Genomic DNA, 25,490 nt, shown 5'->3' with positions numbered 1-25,490 from the left:
AGAGGGTTCCAGGTTCTAATCCTGATCTGGGCCCTTCTATGTGGAGTTTGCTTCTTCTCCCTTCCTAATCCCAAAAACATGCACATTAGGTTAATTGGCTGCTCAGTATTGGCCCTAGGAGTGACTATGAGCTTGTATGGTTGTCTGTCTTTGTGTGTCAGCCCTGCAATTGTCTGGTGAACAATCTACCCAGGTGACCAGTCTATAGACAGCTGGGATAAAAGTTAATTGTTTGTAGTTCACTCTCTTGGTCTGTGTCCTTATATGCTTTGAAAAAGATTTCCATTGCACACTGTGTCTCACCGCACCTACAGCTGTTTTAACTCTGGGAGTGTTTGCTATAGTCTGCAGTCAGTTTTTACAGAGATTTTTTTTTTTTAACTTCCTTTTAGCAGCTATTTCACACCATAGTGTGTTGCATGATTCAGTTGTTCTATGAAAATCCCTTGTCTCACCCTCTGCTAGGGTGGCCATGAAAAACAGGAAAGGTCCTCTTTAGAGCCAGTGTTTGATTTGGCTTTTCCGGGCTACTGTGGAAACATGGAGGTGTAGCTTGGCAGTTGACCTGCATACCTCCATAGATATAAAAGCCTTACTCTAAGGGACGGAAGACACATTTATTCTTGGTTTAAGGAGATAACATCAGATGATAATTTAATATTCAGTTTCTGCCCCTAAACTCCCCCTAAATTCTACCTACTAGACTTTTTATGAAGTTGTTAATGAATGTATTTACTCATTTTAGTTTGAATATACCTGGTTGAGATCTAAAAAAATAAAAAAATATTCACGCTATGGGTGTATCACGGAAAACTGAATACTGCTTTCCAAGATGGCCTCCCATTTATTTCCTTTATTTACATGCACATTAATGCCTTGATATTACACCTGGTGTTTATCAGCTTACATTAGTAGTACATTCTAATGCTTGTTTTAAAATCTACACTAGCGCATTGTAGTTGTCTAGTTTTAAATGCACCACACAAAGTGTTGTAGAAACTAAAAACTTCTTCATTTTTACACATCTCAGTGTTTTAATCTCATGTGTTAAGCACTTTGTATTATAATTGGGAAAATTACCCTGACTGTTGTCTTCCTCTCTGCACTCCTCTGCAGTCTTGGACCAGTACACACTCTGCTGTGTTCATTCCTCTTTGCTTCATTACTAATTCATTATCTCTTCATTATCTCTCTCTGTTGTCCTCTGTTCTGTTCTCTGTCTCTTCCTCCCTTCCCACAGCCTCTCTGTATTTTGTTTGACAAAACTGTATGAGCTTTTTAATTGTAAGTCAATTTACCACAACTGTGAAGTATATTGCCTTTCTCTCTGTTTCTTTGTGTTTGTGTGTATGTATGTAATGCAGTTAGAGTAGAGTAGAATAGAATAGAATAGAATAGAATGGAATAGAATAGAATAGAATAGAATAGAATAGAACAGAATAGAATAGAATAGAATAGAACAGAATAGAATAGAATAAAGTAGAATAGGATAGTTTTTGTTGTCATTGTACATACAAGATACAAGATAGGTTTATTTGTCACACACACAATCATACACGGTACAATGTGCAGTGAAATTCTTTATGTCCCTGCTACCAAAAAATAGGTAAGTAAAATTAAATATTGTAAAATAGAACGCTTATAAAAATAATGAAATTAAAAATGTGAAAATGTGCAGTACTTACATGTACAGTATTTACATCTAGTGCAGGTGGGAGTAGGACTGTCCAGATTAACGCTCACTGTTGAGCAGACGGATGGCCTGGGGGAAGAAGCTTTTCCTCATCCTCTCCGTGTTGGTTCTCAGGCAGCGGAACCGACGGCCTGATGGCAACAGGGAGAAGAGTGAGTGTCCGGGGTGATGGGGCTGCCTGAGGATCTTCTCAGCTCTCGACCTGCATCGTTTGATGTAAATGTCCTGCAGGTCGGGTAAAGTTGTTCTGATTGTCCGTTCAGCTGAGCGGACTACCCTTCTAAGGGCCGAGAGGTCCTGCTTTGTGCAGCTGCCCATCCATGTGGTGATGCTCCCACTCAAGATGTTCTCAGTGGTGCAGGTGTAAAAGTTCCTGAGCACCGTGAGGGGGAGCCTGAAGTCTCTGAGGCGTCTGAGGTGGAACAGACGCTGCCTGGTCTTCTTAACAGTCCTGTTAATGTGCAGTGACCAGGACAGGTCCTGTGTGATGGTCACACCGAGGTATTTAAAACTGTCCAGGCTCTTCACCTCAGACCCGCCGATGCAGAGTGGACAGATGTCCTTCTGCTGCTTCCTCCTGTAATCCACAATCAGCTCCTTCGTTTTGCCGATGTTCAGCAGGAGGTTATTCTCCTGGCACCAGCTCTCCAGGTGGGTGACCTCCTTCCTGTAGGCCTCCTCCTTGTTGTGGGAGATTAACCCCACGATGGCTGTGCCATCAGCAAACTTTATGATGATGTTGCTGTCTCATGTGGACACACAGTCATGTGCATACAGGGAGTACAGCAGGGGACTCAGCACGCAGCCTTGGGGGGATCCAGTGTTAAGGGTGAGGGGGGATGAGCTATGGGGGCCCACGCGTACCACCTGTTGTCTGCCAGTAAGGAAGCTGTGGATCCACCTGCACAGGGAGGAGTTCAGTCCAAGATCACACAGCTTAGTTACCAGCCTGGAGGGGACTATGGTATTGAATGCTGAGCTGTAGTCCACAAACAGCACTCTCACATAGTTCCCCATCCTAGTGTCTATGTGGGAAAGTGTCTTGTGCAGCAGGAAGGTTATGGCGTCATCTGTGGATCTGTCTGGGCAGTCTGCAAACTGAAGGGGGTCCAGGGTGGGGGGCAGAGAGGAGGTGATGAATGTTTTGACCAGCTTCTCAAAACATTTCATCACCACAGATGTGAGGGCTATGGGGCGATAGTCACTGGGGTTACTGGGCTAATGACACACTGTGAGAGGGAGAGGTTGAATATCGTTGTAAACGCCGGTGCGAGCTGTACAGCGCAGGCTTTGAGGACCCGACCGCTAATGCCATCAGACCCTGCTGCTTTCCTGGTGTTCACACTTCTAAACATCCTCCTCACCTCCAGTTCCATCACAGTGAGCATCACCTCTCCTCCGGCTGGGAGCGCAGCTTCTTGCCTACTGTCCGACTCGAAGCGTGCGAAGAAGTTGTTGAGCTCATCAGCCAGAGAAGCGTCGACTCTCATCGCGGGTGGGTGTGTTGCTTTGTAGTGATGTTGTCGCTCCAGGAGTGGTCTGCAGAAATAAGGGTGCCCAGAAACCTGAAGGTGGTGACAGTTTCAACCCGTTCTCCATTTAGAGGGATGTGGTCCTGTTTGTGCTTCCTGAAGTCCATAACAAGTTCCTTTGTCTTATGGATGTTCAGGGTCAAGTTGTTTTCTGAGCACCAGCCCTGTACGCTGTCTTGTCCCCATCGCAGATGAGTCCAACCACAGTGGTGTCATCAGCATATTTTATGATGTGGTTGGTTGGGTGGGTTGGAGAACAGTCAAAGGTGTACAGGACGTACAGTAGAGGGCTCAAGACAAAACCTTGAGGGGAACCAGTGCTGACTGTGAGTGTTGGGGAATCTTGGGATCCAAGTCTCACAGACTGTGGTCAGCTCGACAGGACGTTTTTAATCCAGGTACAGGTGGGGAGGGGGATCTGTAGCTGCAGGAGTTTGTTGAAGAGGAGGTCAGGGATGATAGCGTTGAACGCTGAGCTGTAATTCACTAAGAACATCCTCACAGAACTCTTCTTGTTCTCCAGATGGCTCAGCGCTGTGTGGAGTGTGAGGGCCATGGCATCCTCTGTAGACCGGTTTGCCCTGTATGAAAACTGGTGTGGGTCGAGGGAGGCAGTCTCTGATGTGCTGGGTGACTGATCGCGCATTTCATGATTACAGACGGTTATGGGTCTGTAATCACTGGGGCTGTCGATGGCAGGTTTTTTGGGGATGGGTGAAGGCCTTCAGACATGAGGACGGTGGCATGTGTCATGGAGAGGTTGAAGAGCTGCAGCTTATTGATGATTCTTACCACTCCTGAAACTGCTATTTTAGATTGCTTTAGATTCCACTCTTATTTTCTCAATAATGTCAACAGTGTTGACGTTTGGAGACAGAGACGTTATGTTAAAATGATGAAGTGATAACATCTTCTGTGCTGCCTGGTTGAAAATGTGTGTGAAGCATCCATATGATAGAATTTGTAGCTTCATTACAGCAACATCCACATTTGAAGCATTGATAAGATAAAATAAGATTTCCTTTATTGTCACACAATGGGGAAATTCACATTGTTACAGCAGCAAAGTGGATAGTCAAAAACAGAGGAAGGCATCGATAAAAAAACAATTTACATAAGTATAGGAAAAAAGAAGAGAAGAGCTAGTAATATATATATATCCATCCATCCATCCATCTTCTTCCGCTTTATCCGGGACCGGGTCGCGGGGGCAGCAGCTTGAGCAGGGATACCCAGACTTCCCTCTCCCCAGACACTTCCTCCAGCTCTTCCGGGTGGACCCCAAGGCGTTCCCAGGCCAGCTGAGTGACATAGTCCCTCCAGCATGTCCTGGGTCTTCCTCGGGGCCTCCTCCCGGTGGGGCATGCCCGGAACACCTCCCCAGGAAGGCGTCCAGGGGGCATTCGGAACAAATGCCCGAGCCACCTCAACTGGCTCCTTTCGATGTGGAGGAGCAGCGGCTCTACTCCGAGCTCCTCCCGGGTGACAGAGCTCCTCACCCTATCCCTAAGGGAGCGCCCCGCCACCCTGCGGAGAAAGCTCATTTCTTCCGCAAAAAGCAGAGATGAAATCCTGTGGTTCCCAAACCAGACACCCTCCGGCCCCTGGCTGCACCTAGAAATCCTGTCCATAAAAATAATGAACAGGACCGGTGACAAAGGGCAGCCCTGTCGGAGGCCAACATGCACTGGGAACAGGTCCGACTTACTGCCGGCAATGCGGACCAAGCTCCTGCTCCGAGAGTACAGAGACCGCACAGCCCTTAGCAAAGGACCCCGGACCCCATACTCCCAGAGCACCTCCCACAGGATGTCACGGGGAACACGGTCGAATGCCTTCTCCAAGTCCACAAAACACATGTGGACCGGTTGGGCAAACTCCCATGAACCCTCAAGCACCCTGCGGAGGGTATAGAGCTGGTCCAGTGTTCCACGACCAGGACGAAAACCGCATTGTTCCTCTTGGATCCGAGGTTCGACTATCGGCCGGATTCTCTTCTCCAGTACCCTGGCATAGACTTTCCCGGTGAGGCTGAGGAGTGTGATCCCTCTGTAATTGGAGCACACCCTCCGGTCCCCTTTCTTAAAAAGAGGGACCACCACCCCGGTCTGCCAGTCCAAGGGCACTGTCCCTGATTGCCATGCGATGCTGCAGAGTCGTGTCAGCCAAGACAGCCCCACAACATCCAGAGCCTTAAGGTACCCAGAACGAATCTCATCCACACCCGGAGCTCTGCCACCGAGGAGCTTCCCAACTACCTCAGTGACTTCAGCTTGGGCAATGTATGGACCCGCCTCAAGGTCCTCAGCCTCTGCTTCCATAAGGGAAGACACGTCAGCAGGATTGAGGAGGTCCTTGAAGTATTCCTTCCGCCTTCCGACAATATCCCCAGTCGGGGATATACATATATGTACATATATATATATATATATACGTATATATATACATATATATATATATGTATATATATAGTATAGAAAGAATAGTAATATAATATAAAACACTATGTACAAGAGAAGACAACAAAAACACACAACAACAGATAACAAGCAGCAGTCGCACATGGGCTAATAAATTGCACAGTGGAATAGTGTATTGTAGTTTACCACAAGCTCAGGCGTCCAAGTTGACTTTTTGATTTTTGAATCCTCGTGACAAGCCATTCTGTCCATCAATAATCATATTTGTGTTCTTGGTCAAGCCTTTGAATTGCTGCCTTCATCAGCACCAGCTGAACTTCATAATTGTGATAACAGAAGACAGAAAATTTTGTTTTATGGATCAGTGTCCAGGCAGCAATCCTAATTTCTAAAGGCCTTTCATGCTCAAAGCAGGTACAGGTGGAAAAGTATTGATATTCTGTACATGTCCAATAGGGACTGGGACTGAACTTCTCACTCTTTCTCCCATCCCTACCCTTTTTATTGAACTAAGCTTTTGTAAACACCTGAGGAGCTAAAACAGAGATCCACAAAGGCATGACTAGATGAGTTTTACAACTGAATTAATTTGCATATATTGTTCTCTTTAGAGAAAAAAAAAACTATTTGGCAGATCACATGTTTGGCAAGGGTTAACTGGATTGCTAGTAGTGACTCACAATCCTACAATGGCCCTGAAAACTCAATGCACTGCTACTGCTAAGGAAACATGCTAATAGAAAAAAACACAAGCAAGTTTAGAAAATGTCTTCAACAGTTTGACAAAACCTGGACAGGCTGCAAGTTTCACAGAAGAAATTGAATTTTTTTATTTCATTTATGTTGTTTTCTGTCTGTGCAGCTTACAGTGTTTCTCAGTTTGGTTGTTTTTTCACACCTTGCAGTATATTTTTTCGAAATGCATGTTTTGTCAAATTCATGTAGAAGTTCTCTTGACTTGCTTATATTTGTCTGCTTACGTGTGTTTTCTTAAGTTTCGGTGTTCAGATTCAGGTTTTCAAGGTTACTATACAGTTTTCTGCATTAAGTGCACTTTTCACTTCTTTAAATGTGACATGAGTGATCTTAAATGTTAAATGGACTGTACTTTTCATACACCCAAGCATTCATACACTGGTGGCAGAGGGGGCCATGCATGTTGCCACCTGTTTATCAGGAGTGATGACTATTCACATACCTACACTAGGTACCTATCTGATAGTGCTGTGGCTAAATTTAAAGAAGCAGTTCTATTGTCATTAACTTCAGTATCATGTCCCCATACTAGTGAACAATACAATAATCCCTCTCAAATCGACCATTTCGTGGACAGTGCTGCAAGCTTATTAAGGACGACGATAGACTCTGTTGCTCCGCTAAAAATGAAACTCATAAAGCAAAAGAAACTTGCACCCTGGTATAATACAGAGGTTCGCAAATTAAAGCAAAACGTGCAAAAACTTGAGAGGATATGGCGTTCCTCCAAACTTACTGAATCTCGCTCAATCTGGCAAGACAGTCTCAGATTATATAGGAAGGCCCTACGGACTGCCAGAGCAGCCTATTACTCAAAATTAACTGAGGATAACAAGCATAATCTCAGGTTTCTCTTCAGCACTGTAGCCAGACTGACAGAGAGCCATAGTGCTATCGAGCCTTGTATCCCTGTGACCCTTAGCAGCAATGACTTTATAACCTTATTTAACGACAAGATCTTAAACATTAGAGACAAATTTCAACACCTACTGACCTCAGCTGGTACTGATGTAACATCAAACACTAGTGTCTTAGAACCAACACTAGAAACAGATAATCATCTTGACTGCTTTTCACCTATTGATCCCCATCAGCTATACTCACTCGTATATTCATCCAAGCCAGCAACATGCCTCTTAGACCCCATCCCTACCAACCTTCTCAAAGGTTGCCCTTACTTAGCACCTGCCTATTAGACATGATCAATCTGTCCCTGATAACAGGCTATGTGCCCCAGTCCTTTAAAGTAGCTGTAGTCAAACCTCTCCTTAAAAAACACACACTTGACCCAGAGGTTTTAAGCAACTATAGACCAATATCTAACCTTCCATTTCTTTCCAAGATCCTTGAAAGAACAGTCGCCAATCAGTTATATGACTTTCTTCAAAATAATAACTTATTTGAAAATTTTCAATCTGGCTTTAGAGCTCATCATAGCACAGAAACAGCATTGGTCAAAGTCACAAATGACCTCCTCCTGGCATCAGACAAGGGATTTATCTCTGTCCTTGTACTGTTAGACCTTAGTGCTGCATTTGACACCATTGACCACTCTATATTACTGCACAGATTGGAACACCTAATTGGCATCAAAGGAACTGCATTAAGCTGGTTTCAGTCTTATTTATCAGATCGATTTCAATTTGTTCATGTTAATGATACATCGTCCACACTCACAAAAGTTAGTCATGGAGTTCCCCAAGGTTCTGTCCTTGGGCCAATATTATTCAGCCTGTATATGCTCCCCATTGGTGATATTATTAGGAAACACACCATACCTTTTCATTGTTATGCGGATGACACACAATTGTACATATCAATGAAACCAGATGAAACAAATCAGCTAGTCAAGCTTCAGGCATGTCTTAAAGACATAAAAACCTGGATGACCAGCAACTTCCTACTTCTAAATTCAGACAAAACCGAAGTTATTGTTCTGGGCCCCGAACACCTTAGAATCAAATTATGCAGTGATATTGCATTGCCAGCTTAGCCGTGGCCTCAAGCTCCACTGTAAGAAATTTAGGAGTTATCTTTGACCAGGACATGTCCGTTAACTCGCACATAGCGAATATTTCAAAGACTGCATTCTTTCACCTCCGCAATATCGCAAAGATTAGGCACATCCTGAGTCAGAAAGATGCAGAAAAATTAGTCCATGCATTCATTACCTCTAGACTGGATTACTGTAACTCCCTTCTATCAGGCTGCCCCAATAAATCTATAAAAACTCTCCAGCTAATCCAGAACGCTGCAGCACGACTACTGACAAGAACCAGCATGAGAGATCATATTTCTCCTGTTCTGGCTTCTCTACATTGGCTACCTGTAAAATTCAGGATAGATTTTAAAATTCTCCTCCTCACTTATAAAGCCCTGAACGGTCAGGCACCATCCTATCTTAAAGAGTTAATAGTACCCTATTATCCCACCAGAACTTTGCGTTCCCAAAATGCAGGGCTACTTGTGGTTCCTAGAGTCCTCAAAAGTAGATTGGGAACCAGAGCCTTTAGTTATCAAGCTCCTCTACTATGGAACCATCTTCCGGTTTCGGTCCGGGAGGCGGACACCCTCTCTATATTTAAGAGTAGACTAAAAACCTTCCTCTTTGATAAAGCTTATAGTTAGGGCTGGCCGAGGCCAGCCCCTAGTTATGCTTTTATAGACTTAGACTACCCGGGGGTCCTCCCATGACGCACTGAGCTCTTTCTTCCTCTCCCTCTCCTTCTGCACACATTCATGTCCCATTAATGCATATTACTAACTCAACTTCTTCCCTGGAGTCCTTGTGCTTTCTTGTCCCACAGATTCCTAGCGATCATGACTGGACCTCCTGCTGCGGTCCTGCTGTCGTCCTGCTCAAAACCTACTGCAATTACTACTGTTTAGTCGTAATCTGATTTAAATCTGTTACGACTCAGTACAGCTACTACCATTATTGTTACTACTATTGTTATTAAAATCACCATAATACCTTCTGTATACTTCATTGTCATTATCATTATCTACATTTCCGATACTTCTGGTATTATTACTGCTGCTATGCATCTCTGCTTGTGTGCTCCTTCTCTCACACCCCACCCCCTCTGCCTCTCTCCCTTGCTCTCTCTCTCTCTCTCTTGCTCTCCTGCTCTCTCTCTCTCTCTCTCTCTCTCTCTCTCTCTCTCTCTCTCTCTCTCTCCCTCTCTCTCAACCCAACCGGTCAAGGCAGATGGCCGCCCATCTTGAGCCGGGGTCTGCTCCGAGGTTTCTGCCTTCTAAAAGGCAGTTTTTCCTCGCCACTGTCGCCAAGTACTTGCTCAAGGGGGAATGTTGGGCTCTCTGTATTTACAGTTTAATTAAAGAGTTTGGTCTAGACCTGCTCAAATCGAAAAGTGTCATGAGATAACTTTTGTTGTGAATTGGCGCTATATAAATAAACTGAATTGAAATTGAAACTGAATTATTCAGACAAGCACACCACCATCAGGACCAATTTGGGATTCAGTGTCTTGTCTCTCTTCAATATGTGGACTGCAGGGATTGAACCATCAAACTTCTGATTGGCGGTCAACCGCACTGCCTCCTGAGCCACAGCTGCTCACAAGTTTGAAACTAAAAAATGACAACCAACATAAGCCAGATGATCAGACGAGTTGAAAGCAAGTTGACGTCCATCACAGTTTGCAGACTTCTTTGCTGACCTAACATACTTACTGTAGTTAATAAAGGTGATTGCTAGTGACCTAACTGAGGAGCTCACTTTCAGTTTAACCACATATGTTCTTAAGATAATCCTACAAAAACGTCACCTTGTTTACATCCTGTTTGGTTGTCTCTTTCTGTTCATACTTGTTGCCTTGTTGGACCTGCTTTTAGCAATTTTATCACTTATCACTTTCTCAAATCTTAAAAATGACTTTTGTGAATGCATTATCAAACTACAAAAATTAAACAAAACCGTAACACACAATAATTACCTTTAAATATGATCAATCCACTGTTTCTGACCGAAATAAAAATAGTATTGATTATTAAATGAATTCCATCCTCTCTCTGTGCGTGTATATGACAGATCTATCGCCGTTGCTGGCTGGTGTTCAAGAAGTCGTCCAGTAAAGGACCTCGTCGTCTGGAGAAATACCCTGATGAGAAGTCTGCCTACATCAGAGCCTGTCCTAAGGTAGGGGTCTGTGTGTGTGTGAAAGAGAGAGAGAGAGAGAGAGAGAGAGAAGGGTATAATTTGATTCCAAATTCATTCCTGTTCATTCTTGTGTTATTCAACATTTGCCCCAAACAGCCAAAATTTATTTCTCCTCTCAAAATGTGATTCACTTTCTGTCTGATCACACCATGGGATTATCAGGTCTTAGGCCAAGGTAGGATATGCCCCACTGGGTTCACACACAACACATACCCACCTCTCGAGAAGGTAATAATCAGACCGTACCTCACCAATGTGTCAAAGTCATGCCAAAGTCACCATAAGGGAATGACCCTGGTGAACGACATAAAACCTGTATTTACTATGTGCAACCATTATCTACCTAGAAGCATAGATGATGGTTACACACTGTGACAGTCCAGCATAGTGCAAAGTAGGAGGGTAATCGGCCTCCATTCACATAGAGGCAAGAGGAGCACACAGTTAAAACAACACAGCAAATAACAAAATACTCAATATGGCAAGGCCCAGGGAAAGAACAGATGGCATCCAATCCTGGTGGAGGTCCAGGTGGATCTCACACAGGAATGGACCAGTGGGATGGTGATAAACAATGGCTAATAACATCTCCAAAACCCTAACTAACAAAAAGCAAGTTTGCAGCTGTAGGACCATTAGCTTTATCAAGGCTGGAGAGCAGCCACAGTCACAGCCCAGGACAGCAGTAGGGCTGCTCACTACTGCATCAGACTGGAATCTCAGAGTTGACTGGAACAGGCAACTGAAGTTTCCCCACATTGTGCCATCTTTGTTGAGGCCAGATGTGGTGCTTATTTCACTCAATTTAAGGAGGGCGATACTGTTAGAGCTAACAGTTCCCTGAAGGGTCTGTATGGAGGAGGCAAATGAACAGAAATGGTCCAAGTACCAGGAGCTGGTGGACCACTGCTGGAGGAGGGGCTGGACAGCTCAATGTGAGCCAGCTGAAGTAAGGTGTAGTAGAGCCAGCGGCTCACTGTGCAGGGTCTACACTTTTCTTTTTCAAATCAAACATCTTGGATATGTCAGATATGCATGCAAAGTATCGTTTGAGCAATGCAGTATGGCACCTTGATCATGCACACAGCTTCATTAAACTCTGTGAAGCCATGTGGACAAAAATGATCTGAATGATTGAAAAAGTGCTGTATAGTTTCAAATATCTTCAGGAGAGAAGTGTCACTTTCTCCATTCCAGTGAACTAGCAAGTTGGCTCATCCTTTCAATCTTTATTCAAGTGACCATTTCAGCTTGAACAATAAGCTACATTTTAATGCGTCACAATTTTTTCTTACAATCTGATTTTTCTGGGGTGTCATCACTTTTATCAAACAATAACCACTCGTTTTATCAGAACTGATTTCCACTTTGTTAACCATTTTACCTTTAACCTGTTGCCTAGGTGACAGAGATTAGCCACGTCAAGAATGTCACACGGTTGCCTCGAGATACCAAGCGACAGGCAGTGGCCATTGTCTTTCCAGACGACACCTCACGCACCTTCACCTGTGAATCAGGTAATGCATGGACACACACACACACACACAGAGTGTAGGTTTTCATGCCCGATGCAGATGTTACATAGACTTACATTCAATTCCTGGAGACTTACTTACCCCTCCTCTATGAAAATTTCATTTTTTAAAAGTACAGTATTTCCCAAGTGCTGGTAAACAGTGCAAAGAATTTTCAGAACTTTTGTTTTGGATGCTTATAATTTTTTTACTTTGCACACAAAAACAAGATTATTTCACAAAAACCAAAAACCACAAGGGTCAAAATTCTTAGCCCCCCTGATGCTAATAGTCAACTGTGTATCCTTTTTGCTGGATAACAGCCTGCAGCCATTTGTTGTGGTTTTCAGCAAGTCTCTGACACATCTCCTGAGGAATCCCAGCCCATTCTTCTTTGGCAAATCTCTCAAGCTCCTCCAGATGTGATGGCCTTCTGGCATGGACCTTGGTCTTCAGTTCACCTCACAGATTTTCAGTGGGATTCAAGTCAGGGCTTTGTGCAGGCCAGTCAGTAACATTCACTTTGGTCTCCTGAAGCTAGTTCTTTACCAGGAGCGATGTATGTTTGTCGTGTCACTTTAGAAGATGAAGCAATGACCTAGACCCAGTTTTGCTGCTGACTGCTTGAGGTTTTCTTTCAGAATTTTCACATATCCTTCTTTCTTCATGATTCCTTCCACCTTGACGAGATTCCCAGTTCCAGATGCAATGAAGCATCCCCACAGTATAATAGTTTCACCACCGTGTTTCACTGTGATGATGATGAATTCTTATGTTTCTCCAAACATAACAAATGTCTTTATGGCCAAAAGAGCTCTAGTTTCATCTCATCTTACCAAAGGACATGCTTCCAGTGTACATAATCTTTCTCCAGGTTGTCCATAGCATACTTCAGTCTGGCTTGAAGGTGTCTCTTCTGCAGAAATGGAGTTTTTCTTGGCCTGCAACCTCTCACTCCTTTCCTCTAATGATTGTCTTCTTTGAGACTACAATTCCTGACTTGGCTAAGTCATTCACTAGTGTTTTGGCAGTTGTTCTGGGGTCTTTAGACACATCTCTCATTAGTTTTTTTTTTCCTGAGTCTTTGAAATTTTTCACTTCCTCCATCTGCCAGGCTTGTACTGTACTGTGTGGCTCTCTTTGAATTTCTTGATGATACTCTGCTCAGTGCAGTTCTTGACACTTGGAAACGCTGTGATAACTTTGTATATCCTTCCTATACGCTTTGTGAGCATCAAACATTCTTTCTCTCAAGTCTAAACTGATTTCTTTTGTTTTTGGCATGATGCTTTCTCAAGTGACAGCTAAAACCCTTTTATAGCACATCATCGCACAACAGTGGTTTGTGCTGAAGTATTAAGATTTCCCTTCACTGGAAGTAAGGGGCCTAGCCCAATCTCTGATAAACAGCCCCTGTCTGAATACTTTTGTCTATATAGTGTACTGTTGATGCAGTCAGGGGTTATTGCTGTTCTTGGCAGACCCAGGAGTGCAATTGCAGACATGCACTTAGTTGTTCAAGAGTGAGATGAGAAGAGTGATATCCATCCCATGCCTATATTTTAAGTGCAGTCCTGGAGTCTGGACATATTTAGTCTAACTTAGTATGAAGACAGCTAATTTGGCTCTGTCCAAAAGTTCAAGGAACACCCACTAACTCCTCTAAAAGTCACAGATTAACATCATATATACCCTTTGTTTAATTGGTACAAAAACACACATTTCTTGATGAACATCAGTTTCATCCACTCAGCACTTGTGTGCATCTCCAGCTGCCATCTGGGTTGCCAGATACAGTTAGTAAGCACAGGTATTATTGGAGTCCAGTGTGGATGGAAAAAGTTTGGCATCATCACTATGATGGCGAGACTTGAGAGGAAGTCAAGACAAAAGAAGAAAGCTGAGCACAGATTGCTGTACATACTGAGATGAGATTATTTTGTCAAACTTCTATTTCTAATATTATGTCAAGAAGTGCAAAATAAATTTTTTGTGTCATTTTGCATATGTTATTGTAGGTTATGTTGTGTTCCTCCTAGTCTGACTTGCACTACAGCCGTAGAACAGGCCACTGTTCCTGACCCTTGACCAGTTGCTCTGCCGCAATAACTGTTTCACCCAGCACAACTGGTTCATTACACTATAATAAGAGTGATAAAACTGATTGCAATGTGAATAAATTGTAAATATTAGAATAATAAACTATCCATTTAGCTTAAAAAAATCTGTCAGTAGAGCTATACCATTTCAACATTGGTCTTCTTACTTTTAAGACGGATCTTGATTTTAGTTGTTGTAACATCTCTTTCTCTCACTCTCTTGATATCTCTGTCTTTCTCCAGAGTTGGAGGCAGAGGACTGGTTTAAGACACTGTCAATCGAGTGTCTGGGTACACGGCTCAATGACATCAGCATGGGAGAGCCCGACCTCCTGGCTGCTGGAATGCAGTGTGAACACACAGGTAATTCACACACAAAATATTTCACAAGGGTTTGTCACAGACAAGTGACATTCATATGAATAACAATGAGCAATGTAACAGCACTAAATCACAACAGCAACAACATTTTTTCCTGCTGATACTTCTGAAGCAACTCAAACATTATTGCCTGACGTAATTCCATTCATCATTCTTTGGTCTCCCCAGAGCGATTCAGCGTGTTCCTCCTCCCCTGTCCTAACCTGGACATCTATGGGGAGTGCATGATGCAGATCACCCACGAGAACATTTACTTGTGGGACATTCACAACCCTCGCGCCAAGCTGGTCACCTGGCCACTGTGCTCTCTGCGGCGCTATGGACGTGATGCCACCCGCTTCACCTTCGAAGCCGGACGGTGAGACCAGGAACGGGATGGCTGGGAAAGGGAAGGGGGTGATGTCTGATTGATGACTGTCCCATGATAAATAAAGGTCACACACACAATTATTGACAAGTTTTGGACAACACATCTTTTGGTACAGCATGAGTATTGAAAGCACCTTTGCAGCTTAGTAAACTTCCCTGTGTGCTGCTTCCTTGCTTTAGGAGATGCTGGAAATTCAATTTCCCTGAGGGAGTCATCCCAAAGGGATCAATAAAGTGAAGTCTAAGTCTAAACTACAAGTAACTTTCATTAATTGTTGATTCTGGCTGACGAAAGTAGGATGATCACCACTGCTGGGGTTTTGGAAAAAACCAAAGAAGAACCAATGTATTTTTATTTCTGTTTTTCTTTGTAAACACAGTTGTTTTTAGGATGCATAGCAATGAGATAATATATGTAATATATTTGTGGCTATGTAAGATTAATAACTACAATATGACAATGGTGGAACAAAGTAAACTTTGTTTTTGTACAGCTCATACCACCATCAGATTACAAAGCAGCTTCGTTCCTCAGACGGTGAGACGCCTCAGTTCATCCTCAGCACATAATAATTCTAATTTTATCACTTATTATTTTGTGGCGAAACCAGCCTGGTGGGAAGCATTAGGAATAACGATACATATAGATGGTAAATGTACTGTACTAATGTAGCACTCTTCTAGTCTGACCAGCCATGGTGTTGTGGTTCAGTCATCCTTTCTTAGTGTCTGTTACCAGAGAGAGAGAGATAAAGAGAGTGTCTGTGTGTGTGTGCCATCTTACGGTCAGTCCAAGGATATGTCTGTCTGTCTGTCTCTCTCTTTCTGTCTCACACACACACACACACACACACACACATGCAAACAGCTTAGTTGTGCTGGGCTGAGCCTCAATGAAGATGAAGAGATTGACTGAATAGATTAGACAGTGAATCAATGCTGGGTCAGACCTCCTTATTGCCTTCTCTTTGATACAACCTGACGAGCTATGACTGGGTCAGAATGCAGATAATAGTGTGTGTGTGTGTGTGTGTGTGTGTGTGTGTTTGTGTGTGTGTGTGTGAGAGAGAAAGAGAAGTCTTGACCAAATAGCAAGGGAGCCCTCTGTCTGTGGATATGCTATGCTGCACCGCTTCCAAAGACTGTCTTGTCTGTAATGTTGTAAAGTTAGATTACTGTTAGGTTCATTAAGCTGGCATTTATTTGCCTCATAACATGGACACAGTAATGTGCATTTACTAAAATCTAACAGACACAAAATTAAAATGAGCTAGATTTGAAATTGAAAGTTAAAATTTTGATTTTGAGCAACATTGTACTCAAACTAACTATAAGTGTAGCAAAAGTTTTTTCGGTTTAAGTATGATTTTTATGAAATTCTTTTTTTCGGGTGGGATTCACATCTAATTTTTTGTTACAGTTTAAATTTTTTCGTTTCAGTGACTTTCAGTCACTTTCTCTTTAGTTTTTATTTTCACACTTTTGGCCCTGATCTGGTTAGGACATGATATCAGCTGAGAGGGGCGTGGAATCATGAGTGACAGCATAACAGATGACAGTGATAATGTCCCCACTCCCCCATTAGCCGGCTGATGTGCCCTTGAGCAAGGCACTTAACCCCCAATATGCTCTCCTGGCGCTTGATGCAGCCCACTGCTCCTGTGTGTTTCACTGCAAGTTGCATGTGTGTGTGTTTCAATCAGTGATGGGTTAAATGCAGAGAAGTAATTTCCCATCTTGGGATTATTAAATTAAATTAAATAAAATTAAATTAAATTGAAAAATAAAACAGGGCGGCATGGTGGTGCAGTGGTTAGCACTGTCGCCTCATAGCAAGAGGGTTCCAGGTTCGAATCCCGGTCTGCGCCCTTCTATGTGGAGTTTGCATGTTCTCCCTGTGCCTGCGTGGGTTTTCTCCGGGTTCTCCGGCTTCCTCCCACAATACCAAAAACATGCACATTAGGTTAATTGGCTACTCTACATTGCCCCTAGGTGTGAGTGTGAGAGTGTGTGGTTGTCTGTCTTTGTGTGTTGGCCCTGCGATTGACTGGCGACCAGTCCAGGCTGTACCCCGCCTCTCGCCCGTAGTCAGCTGGGATAGGCTCCAGCTCGCCTGCAACCCTGACGGATAAGCAGTATAGAAAATGGATGGATGGATGAAAAATAAAACAAAGAAAGCTGAAGACTTTCCTCACCTTCCTAACCCACTGCAATGATGTCCTTCTCTAAAATCTTTTCATAGCTGACAGTCTTGCCAGCATAGTGAGTAGTTGGCATGTGCAACGTTTAAATGAAACGCCGTCATGCCGTAGAAATCTTCATAACCAACCAATGCAAGCTACAAACATCTTTTCTCCATCACTCTCTTACCATCATTAAGTACTGGTAAATCCACTCCAAAAGCCACGTCTTTCTTCCAGCTAACTCTGTTCTTCCCGCTTCCAGTTAGCCATGCTCAACTCTAACAGCTCACTTTTTTGTGAGCTAAAGATTTCCTTGCATTGGTCAGTATGTCAGCACCTGCTGTTTTGAACACTGACTTGCTGACTTGCTGTTGTATACAGGATATGTGACAGCGGTGAAGGCCTCTACACCTTCCAGACCAGAGAAGGAGAACAGATCTACCAGAGGGTTCACTCCTCTACAATGGCCATAGCAGAGCAGCACAAGAAGGTCCTACTGGAAATGGAGAAAAACAGCAGAGTGAGAGCCTGGCTATCACCCGTACACACACACACACACACACAAGTACAATATTAACTGGATCCTTAATTACTCTGTAATCCTGTATAGGGATGTGTGTAAAAATTTAGCTTTAAAACCTTCAGTACTTAAGTTATATTGCAGTAACTATTTTTTCAAAAAATGCTTACTATACTTAGTAAGTATCTAGTATAGTAAGTATAGTAATCAATTTCTATCCTCATAGTAGCATTGTAGGTAAGTGATGACCTGAGGTAGTAATGTCCCTGATGGTACATTTTCTTCCTGCAACAAATGGTATACATGTCATCCAGATGCGTCAGCTCTCTAGTGACTGTGGACGCCATTGAGCTGCTTGCAGTGTTTTTAGTAGTGTTACAAATATTCAGTATTCATAATATTCAGTGATAGAAATTGACAAAAGTATTTGTAGACATTGTTATTTGTAGTAATTTGTTGAAGTTGCTAATCGCGCGTGCTCTTTCTTAACATGCATGATGTTCTGTGTGTGTATGACTCCCAGCTGATGTCTATGGGCTCAGAGCCTGGCTCCTACCCCTGTACACCCACTGCTATCCTGCCGCGATCCGCTTACTGGCACCACATCACCGGAAACCAACCAGGCAGTGGTAGGCCACACGCTTTAGGCATTTTTGTCCGTTCATTCTATTATAAGCATTATACTGTATACTACATGTGTAATTCAAACATATAACATCAGATTTAACATGGTAAGCATAGCTTTTAATAAAGTCTGAAAGAAAATAGCCTGGATCTGTAGAAGTGAAAAAAACACACACCTGCCTGCTCCTCAAAAAATCCTTAGGTTAACACATTGCTACGGTAACAGGTGTGTTTCTGCTCTGTCTATAGGTGATGCTGCAGAAGACAACTTGCTGTCCACCCACCTGTCTCCTGACCACCATGCCACGCTGCCTCGGACAAATACACATGCACAGTCCCAGCTGCACATATCCACACACTCCTCAACACACTACCCCACGTACCCTGGACAGTGACACACACACAGAGGAAGACATGGACAGTGAAAAAGATGGGGACACGAGACGCATACTCTCTTGTATGAAGGCACACAAAATTGACTGAAATAAACACAGTCCCCCTCCTTACTTTGTTTTTACAGCCCAACTAAATGTGTCCTTACGGGAGATGTTGTAAAGGGACCAATATTAGCCAGCCACTCATCTTTGCAGAAAACAGGAAGATAAAACTAAATTTTACACAAGACTGCAAGGAAATTTTATTTCCTTATGTGACTGCAGCCCCACAATTCAACAATAAATGGGGGATACTGGGAAACTCTGACTGGCAGAATGGCATATATTGCCTACTGATTATTCCAAAATTTAATTAAAGAGTTTGGTCTAGACATGTTCTAATTGGAAAGTGTCATGAGATAACTTTTGTTATGAACTGGCACTATATAAATAAACTGAATTTAAAAAACAAATCAATTAATGATTAGTAATACAAGAGTTAAGAGCTATCAGTATGCTTTAAACCATCTGCAACCACAATTCCAAAATATTTGACACAGTGTATAACAAAGATAAAACAGAATGTGATGATTTGCTAATCCTTTTTGACATGTGATTAATTGAAATTAGTACAAAGACAATTATATTTAATATTTTAATTGATCAACTTAATAGATTTTTGAAAATCTATACTTATGCTGAATGTGATGCCAGCGACACATTTCAAACAAGTTGGGTCAGTGGCATGAAAGGCTGGGAAAGTTGTGAAGTGCTCACACAGCACCAGTTTGGAGCACTGAACAGGTAAACAGGTTCATTAGCAAAAGGTGATAGTATCAGGACTGGGTGCGAAAGGGGCATCCTCGAAAGGCTCAGTCGTTCACAAGCAAGGATGGGCTGAGGTTCACTACTTCGTTAAATACACGGTTGTATAAAGGATATTACTACATGGGCTCAGGAACCCTTTGCAAAACTGTTGATGGTAAACAACTTTTGAATGTGGAACAGGTATAAACACTTTTGCGATGTGTTTGATGGCACATTGTAGAACCTAGTTCATTTGAAGCATGCTAAGGCCTTTACAAACAAAACTATGATTTGGTGGTGGGTTGTTTTTTTTTTTCATGGGGAATATGCAGAATTCCAAATTTCCAGTTTTTTTTTTTTTCTTTACATGGTTTAGTAGAAGGCTGGAGGACCAAATGACTGTTGGATTAACATCAATAACACCCTGTCCCTGTCAGACTAAATACTGCATTGATTCAGACTGCATGGTGCTGTAATGGCACCACATGGACTGTACTATCATTGGAAATATACAGACACCTAGCATTCCCAAGTGGAAAATTCCCAGTGTACCCATGCCAGCTAACCCACCTATCTGAAGAACACTTGATAATTTTGCCGTATCTGTGTGTCTGGATCAATGCCTTTGATTTAGCTGATAATTAATGTGACTTTGCAGTCACTGCATCTGTTTACTGTGTTGAGGTTTTGAACAGCTCTGACTTATGGAAGGAAACTGATATGTTTTTATGGATTGGCTCTTGTGCTAAACTGGATATTCACCTTCAGAACTTCAGACTCTCTCTGGGATGTAACCTATTACCCTTCCTAATAGCCACATGCATGTTTAGAGGTGGAAGAGGAGCTTATAATGTGGAGGTCAACAAATACGGATTTTTTGGACACAATACTGATGATACATTTGGATTTAAACTGCCAATAACTGATATTCAGTGTGTTTGTCTTTGACTGCTTGAATGACAGATATTAATGTTTGACTCATAGCTTATTTCTTACTAGAGTCACAAAACCTTAAGTACTGAAATGGGAAACTCTGAACGCACTGGAGAAAATTAGGGGTGTGTTTCGGCTTGGAGGTGTGGGGCATTTTGTTGTGCAGGGTTAGGTTTGGGTTTGGTTATTTTCTTTATTTCTCTCTCTGACTATTCAGTAGTCTGCTTCTGTGTATCATGTATTTTGAGAAATGCAAGGTGAGGGAAGCCTCAGAAATGTGTTGCATTAGGACAGTGACCAGGTCTGAGTGACGGACATGGATAAGGGCTAGACGATGCTCCCGGTTTTAGGTCCAAGCAGAACTCTGTTATAGGTGTGAGCACGCAATTTGCAAAACAAAAATTATGTGTTCCAGATAATGTGGTTAAAATGTTCTCTGATCATTTAGATGCAAGTTGTTTTTGCTCCACTCCGTGTTCAAACTCCTCAGTTATGAAGCTGCATGCAACTGTTGCAGGCTGATAATGTTGATGCTAAAGATGAATTGTGGCTCTAGGTAAAAATGCGAGATATTACAAGGTTAAAAGTATGAAAATAAGATGTAAGAAAACAGAATCATCCTTCAATAATTCATTCACAAAGGTATGTAACATTATCAGCATCTTCGAAGGTGAAAGTCTTCCCATGAATGTAGGATTGATCAGATTATATTATCACCTTATCGTTAAAGTGCATCGTAATCATGTTTGACCCTTGTGTGGGTGAAATATATCTGCCTATATTTTTTGTGGCACTATAGTGTGAATGATTCTTAGGATAATCTATTTACATTCTAACCACAGTAATCTGTTTCCCACTACTTACCTCAAATCTGTCTGTTTGAGCATTTAAGAATGCTGTCAAAGCGGAAAGACAGGGAACAAACACCCTTTCATCACCACAGCTTCACTTACTGCCTTTGCCCCTCCCTCTTACTTTACATATTATTTATCTGACAAAGAGCTTCGCTATTAATTTCCTTGGAACTTTAGAGGTGAGCTAGTGGTGGGAGAGAAATGATAAGCCAAGAAGGACAGACTGACAGAAAAAGAAGAAGTTGACTCATGTTTTTATTAACTCACGTTCTGCCTTTTGATTCTATTACAAGGGGTTAAGACTGTTAATCTGATAGTAGAGATTTTTCCACAGTAATGCGACATATGGGAACACACCGACCACCTTTTGCACCATTAGAATGCCTCATATCTAGATCTGAGTAAGTTTGATTAATGCTGGTAATCCTTGTACCACTTGTGTTTTGTAGTGTTTTTAGGTCATTTTAACAGGACAAGGCTAAGCAATTTGTTGATTGTTTACATTATGTAATTTTCTGTGAAAATGTGCATTGTCTACTTACATACTGTGTAATTTATTTCTTTTTCTTCCTTTTTTTCTAGCATTTTGGGTCTACGTAGGCTATTGCTATTTATTTCATATAAAACGTCTGTGTGTGTGTGTGTGTGAGAGAGAGAGAGAGAGAGAGGGAGAGAGAGATTGAAAGAGAGAGCAAAATGCGGAATTATTATTGAAATGTGTGCATTCAAAATGCAGACACCAGGTTTTCATCGCTTTTAATGTTGATCGAGCAGAAGATAGCCGGTCCACACTTTGTTAGCATGGCCTTTTGCACATAAATCTGCCCCTGAGTGAACCACAAGAACCCATTAACTATCTTCTGCAATGTCTGCTCTCACAGTGTGGGTCACTTTGGCTGTTGATTAATTACAATCATGTCCTCTGTGCTGCGCTGTTGTTCTTGTTGTGTAAGGAACCTGTAGCAGGAGGAATGCTACAGATAGGTGTCTCATTAAAAAGATTTAGACCAGCAGGGCTAGTGGTGAAAACTCTGTCTTGAATTAGCTCAACAAACTGAACCAGGATTAAACTGGCAACTCTGAGTTATTGAGATCAAAATTCAAATCTGAACCTCAAGCACAGATGCCATTAATAATGAAAACACACATCTAAAGATAAACAGATAATTAGGAAGAAAATAATACAGCAAATCAAACAAAACTGCTTCAACAAAACAAAGGAAAGGAAAACATGTAGCAGCATATTGCAGACCAGGAAGTCTGTTGCTAACTGCTACAAACAGACAAGTGGAGGTGAACCAACAATCCATGAACTCTCCTGTAAGCACAATTTGTTACGGTACTCTGCTTTTAATCGTGCACTCATTTTTGTTCCACATCTTATTATGAGCTTTTTGAATTTTCTTGGACTTATAAGTGCTGAAGATTGATGCAAAAAAAATGCAAGATGCAACATCACAATAATTGTCTTTTATTTACAAGGCCAAAAATAATAACATTTGCAGACAAATGCTTAGTTTACTCATGATACTTCGTTTGTATAAGAGACATACTAGCCTTTGCATGGTGAAAGTACTTGCTTGTCTGCCTTTCTAGTATTTTGAGAGTGGTACTTCTGGGTATCTTTTTAATTTCGTTGATTTGCATGAGAGAAAATGGGGAAAAGTCTGCTTTCACTAAAGCTACTGCCACAGGCCAAACATACCTTTAATTTAATTTACTTGGATATCCTAAAGCAAACAAGACCACAGGAACCGTGGTGCTTTGAGCTAATTACTAATATCAGTACTTTGTCATTCTCACAACTACGGTGTTAACCTGTTGGTGGTTAGCAGGTTATTTCCATTTCATTGTGTCAGATTAGCATATTGGACACTAAACACAAAGGATAGCTGCAGGTGATTGGAATGTCGTTCATACTGTAGGTATTCGAAATTGAAATTTTGACCTGATGATGTCACTTGATTAAAAGGATCATGAACACAGTTGTCTGTACTGCTGTTGGCACTAGAGTGGATCACCAACATCAGTGGGATACATGATTTGAACACTATGAATGTCTGTGCCAGTCCATCCAGTATATTTTCATATTTTGCTATTTTGCTGAATAAGCAAGAATGCGACCTGCTGCTGAAGCTACATTAAAGTCAGAAGACCACTAAACTCACTGTGATTTGTCAGGGGGGCCATGAAAGTCAACAAAACTTCATTTCAATCCATCCAGTATTTGTTGAGATAATTCAGTCCGTGTTAGAGAGGTGGACTGACCAAAGCGCTTTTATAAAACAGAATTTTCTGGAAAGACGCTGAATTGACTGAGGCAGGTGTGGCTTTACTTTTGATGTTGCTTTATAAATCACCACTCCGCATGTAAATGACACAAATTCCTAAGTGAAAGAGGTGGTTAATGGAAATGACTTGGAAAAGGATGGAAAATGACAGTGCTGAAGGTGTTCCTCTAGCTTGCTTTGAAAACACTAGACAGTGATAGTGTGTGCTTGTGATTGTGGTGTTGTCACGGTAACAGTTGTGAGCTCTCATCATTGGCTGTGACCTTCCCTTAGCTTTGTGATGGATAGCAAAATCTTCTCAGCCATTTACACTATCTGCACCAAGGGCATGTTTTTTTGTTTTTGTTTTTGTTTTGTTTTTTAGAAAAATAAAGTCAATGACTTACTCATGAGTGTAGCTTTCTATTTAATTCTTTGCTTCTGTAGCCTATGTTCACATGGTGTTTAAACTAGGTTTAGGCTAATATAGAAATGTTCAAACCGGCTTGATGTTAAGCCAAATACCTATAATATTGAATCATACCATTAGATGTCATACTTGACTCACCTGCTCACCTCTAAATAGAAGAGCGTGTGGCCACCCTACGTATAGATGCTCTAAATCTATGGTAGCTGTACCGTAACTGCAACAGGGCTCCAGTTGCACTCTTGCGGACTACGCGACACACCCCCGACACCTTTTCCTAACCCTAAACAAATAGTCTGGGTGCTTGGACATTTTAAGAAACAATTTGAGTTGAACTTGGTGTTGGGTCACTCTGAGACACTGACACACTCAGTCTTACCACTCTCATGAACTTGCAGTAGTAGGAAGCTGTTTTCAGTGAAAAGGTTCAGATAAACACACTGTATACCTGTTCAGCACAGAAGAAGAAATCAAAAAATCAACCAAGAAACAGCAGTTAACAGTTAAAGACGAGATGGTGAACACCATGGAGCATTTAGCAGCTAATCATCTACCAGAAGAGGGATTCAAAATAATTCTTCTGATTATATTCTAATCCTTATATTGTACTATGTCTCCTGACTGTTTAAGTAAGCGAGTGTTTGCAAACAGGCCTGCAGAAACAACATAGGTGTTATGTGAAAGTTTGATCTCATGTTTACATGTAAAGTCAAATGAAACTGAAAATATGACTACATAATGACTTTCAGCAATGGTGGAAAAAATGAAAACTTTGACCTTTGACTCTTTGACTGAGCATAGACAGTTTACAGTAATATTACTGTAAATACTGCATTAAGATTAAGCAAAAAAAAAAAAGCTGTAAAAAATTAAGCCATTAAAATACGCTTACATTACCATCTCATTATTCATTATATTTTAGCATTCTTCCTGTCCTCTCTGTTAAGTGCAGAAAATTTGAGAGCTTCTCCATTAAAAAGATGACATTTCTGGGTTTCTTTTTAATGAACCACTATGGACCTCCCCATGTCTGAGGAAGGACAGATAACATCAGCATTGTAACTGAATAAATATTTCCACAGTAAGTGTGACAGTTTGTCGTGTTCCTGTCATTGTTTTCAAGACTCTAAGATACCAAGCAAAGGACTGGTAGATAAAACCCTGCTGTAGAGAACATACTGTAACATGATGAAATGGGATGGAATGATGAGAGGCAGCAGATCCAGGATACTTTCTACTCACTTCATTTCATAAGAAATATTGTTTTTACTGTAGCACATGTGTTTGCTAACTGTATTTGCTTGTTATTTTTGCATTTTTGAATAAAAAAAATTGACAAGCTTCTAAAACACATTTGAGAGGTTTCCAAACTTGATCCCTCGCAGTGTCTGGTTTATAGATAGATAGATAGATAGATAGATAGATAGATAGATAGATAGATAGATAGATAGATATACTTTATTGATCCCAGGATGGGAAATTGCAGTGCAGCAGCAGCAATACACACAACAAGCTAAACAAAATGTTAAAAATAGCAAAATAAAAACTGGC

The 25,490-nt window shown here is 41.8% G+C and overlaps 1 protein-coding gene across 1 annotated transcript in view; it reads left to right on the top strand.

Annotated features, from left to right (window-relative positions):
* dok4 (docking protein 4) overlaps positions 1 to 24,281 on the top strand; it is a 52,203-nt gene extending 27,922 nt beyond the window's left edge. Inside the window, exons 3-9 of the mRNA XM_046385851.1 lie at positions 10,456 to 10,563; positions 11,987 to 12,101; positions 14,441 to 14,560; positions 14,747 to 14,936; positions 17,512 to 17,650; positions 18,174 to 18,279; positions 18,524 to 24,281. Coding sequence (XP_046241807.1) covers positions 10,456 to 10,563; positions 11,987 to 12,101; positions 14,441 to 14,560; positions 14,747 to 14,936; positions 17,512 to 17,650; positions 18,174 to 18,279; positions 18,524 to 18,669 — 924 coding nt within the window. The 3' untranslated portion in view covers positions 18,670 to 24,281. The remainder of the gene's footprint in view (positions 1 to 10,455; positions 10,564 to 11,986; positions 12,102 to 14,440; positions 14,561 to 14,746; positions 14,937 to 17,511; positions 17,651 to 18,173; positions 18,280 to 18,523) is intronic.
* Positions 24,282 to 25,490: the final 1,209 nt, after the last annotated feature.

Source organism: Scatophagus argus, chromosome 1, assembly GCF_020382885.2.
Source record: "Scatophagus argus isolate fScaArg1 chromosome 1, fScaArg1.pri, whole genome shotgun sequence".
Lineage (NCBI taxonomy): Eukaryota > Metazoa > Chordata > Actinopteri > Scatophagidae > Scatophagus > Scatophagus argus.
This window is presented reverse-complemented; position numbering and strand designations above follow the sequence as displayed.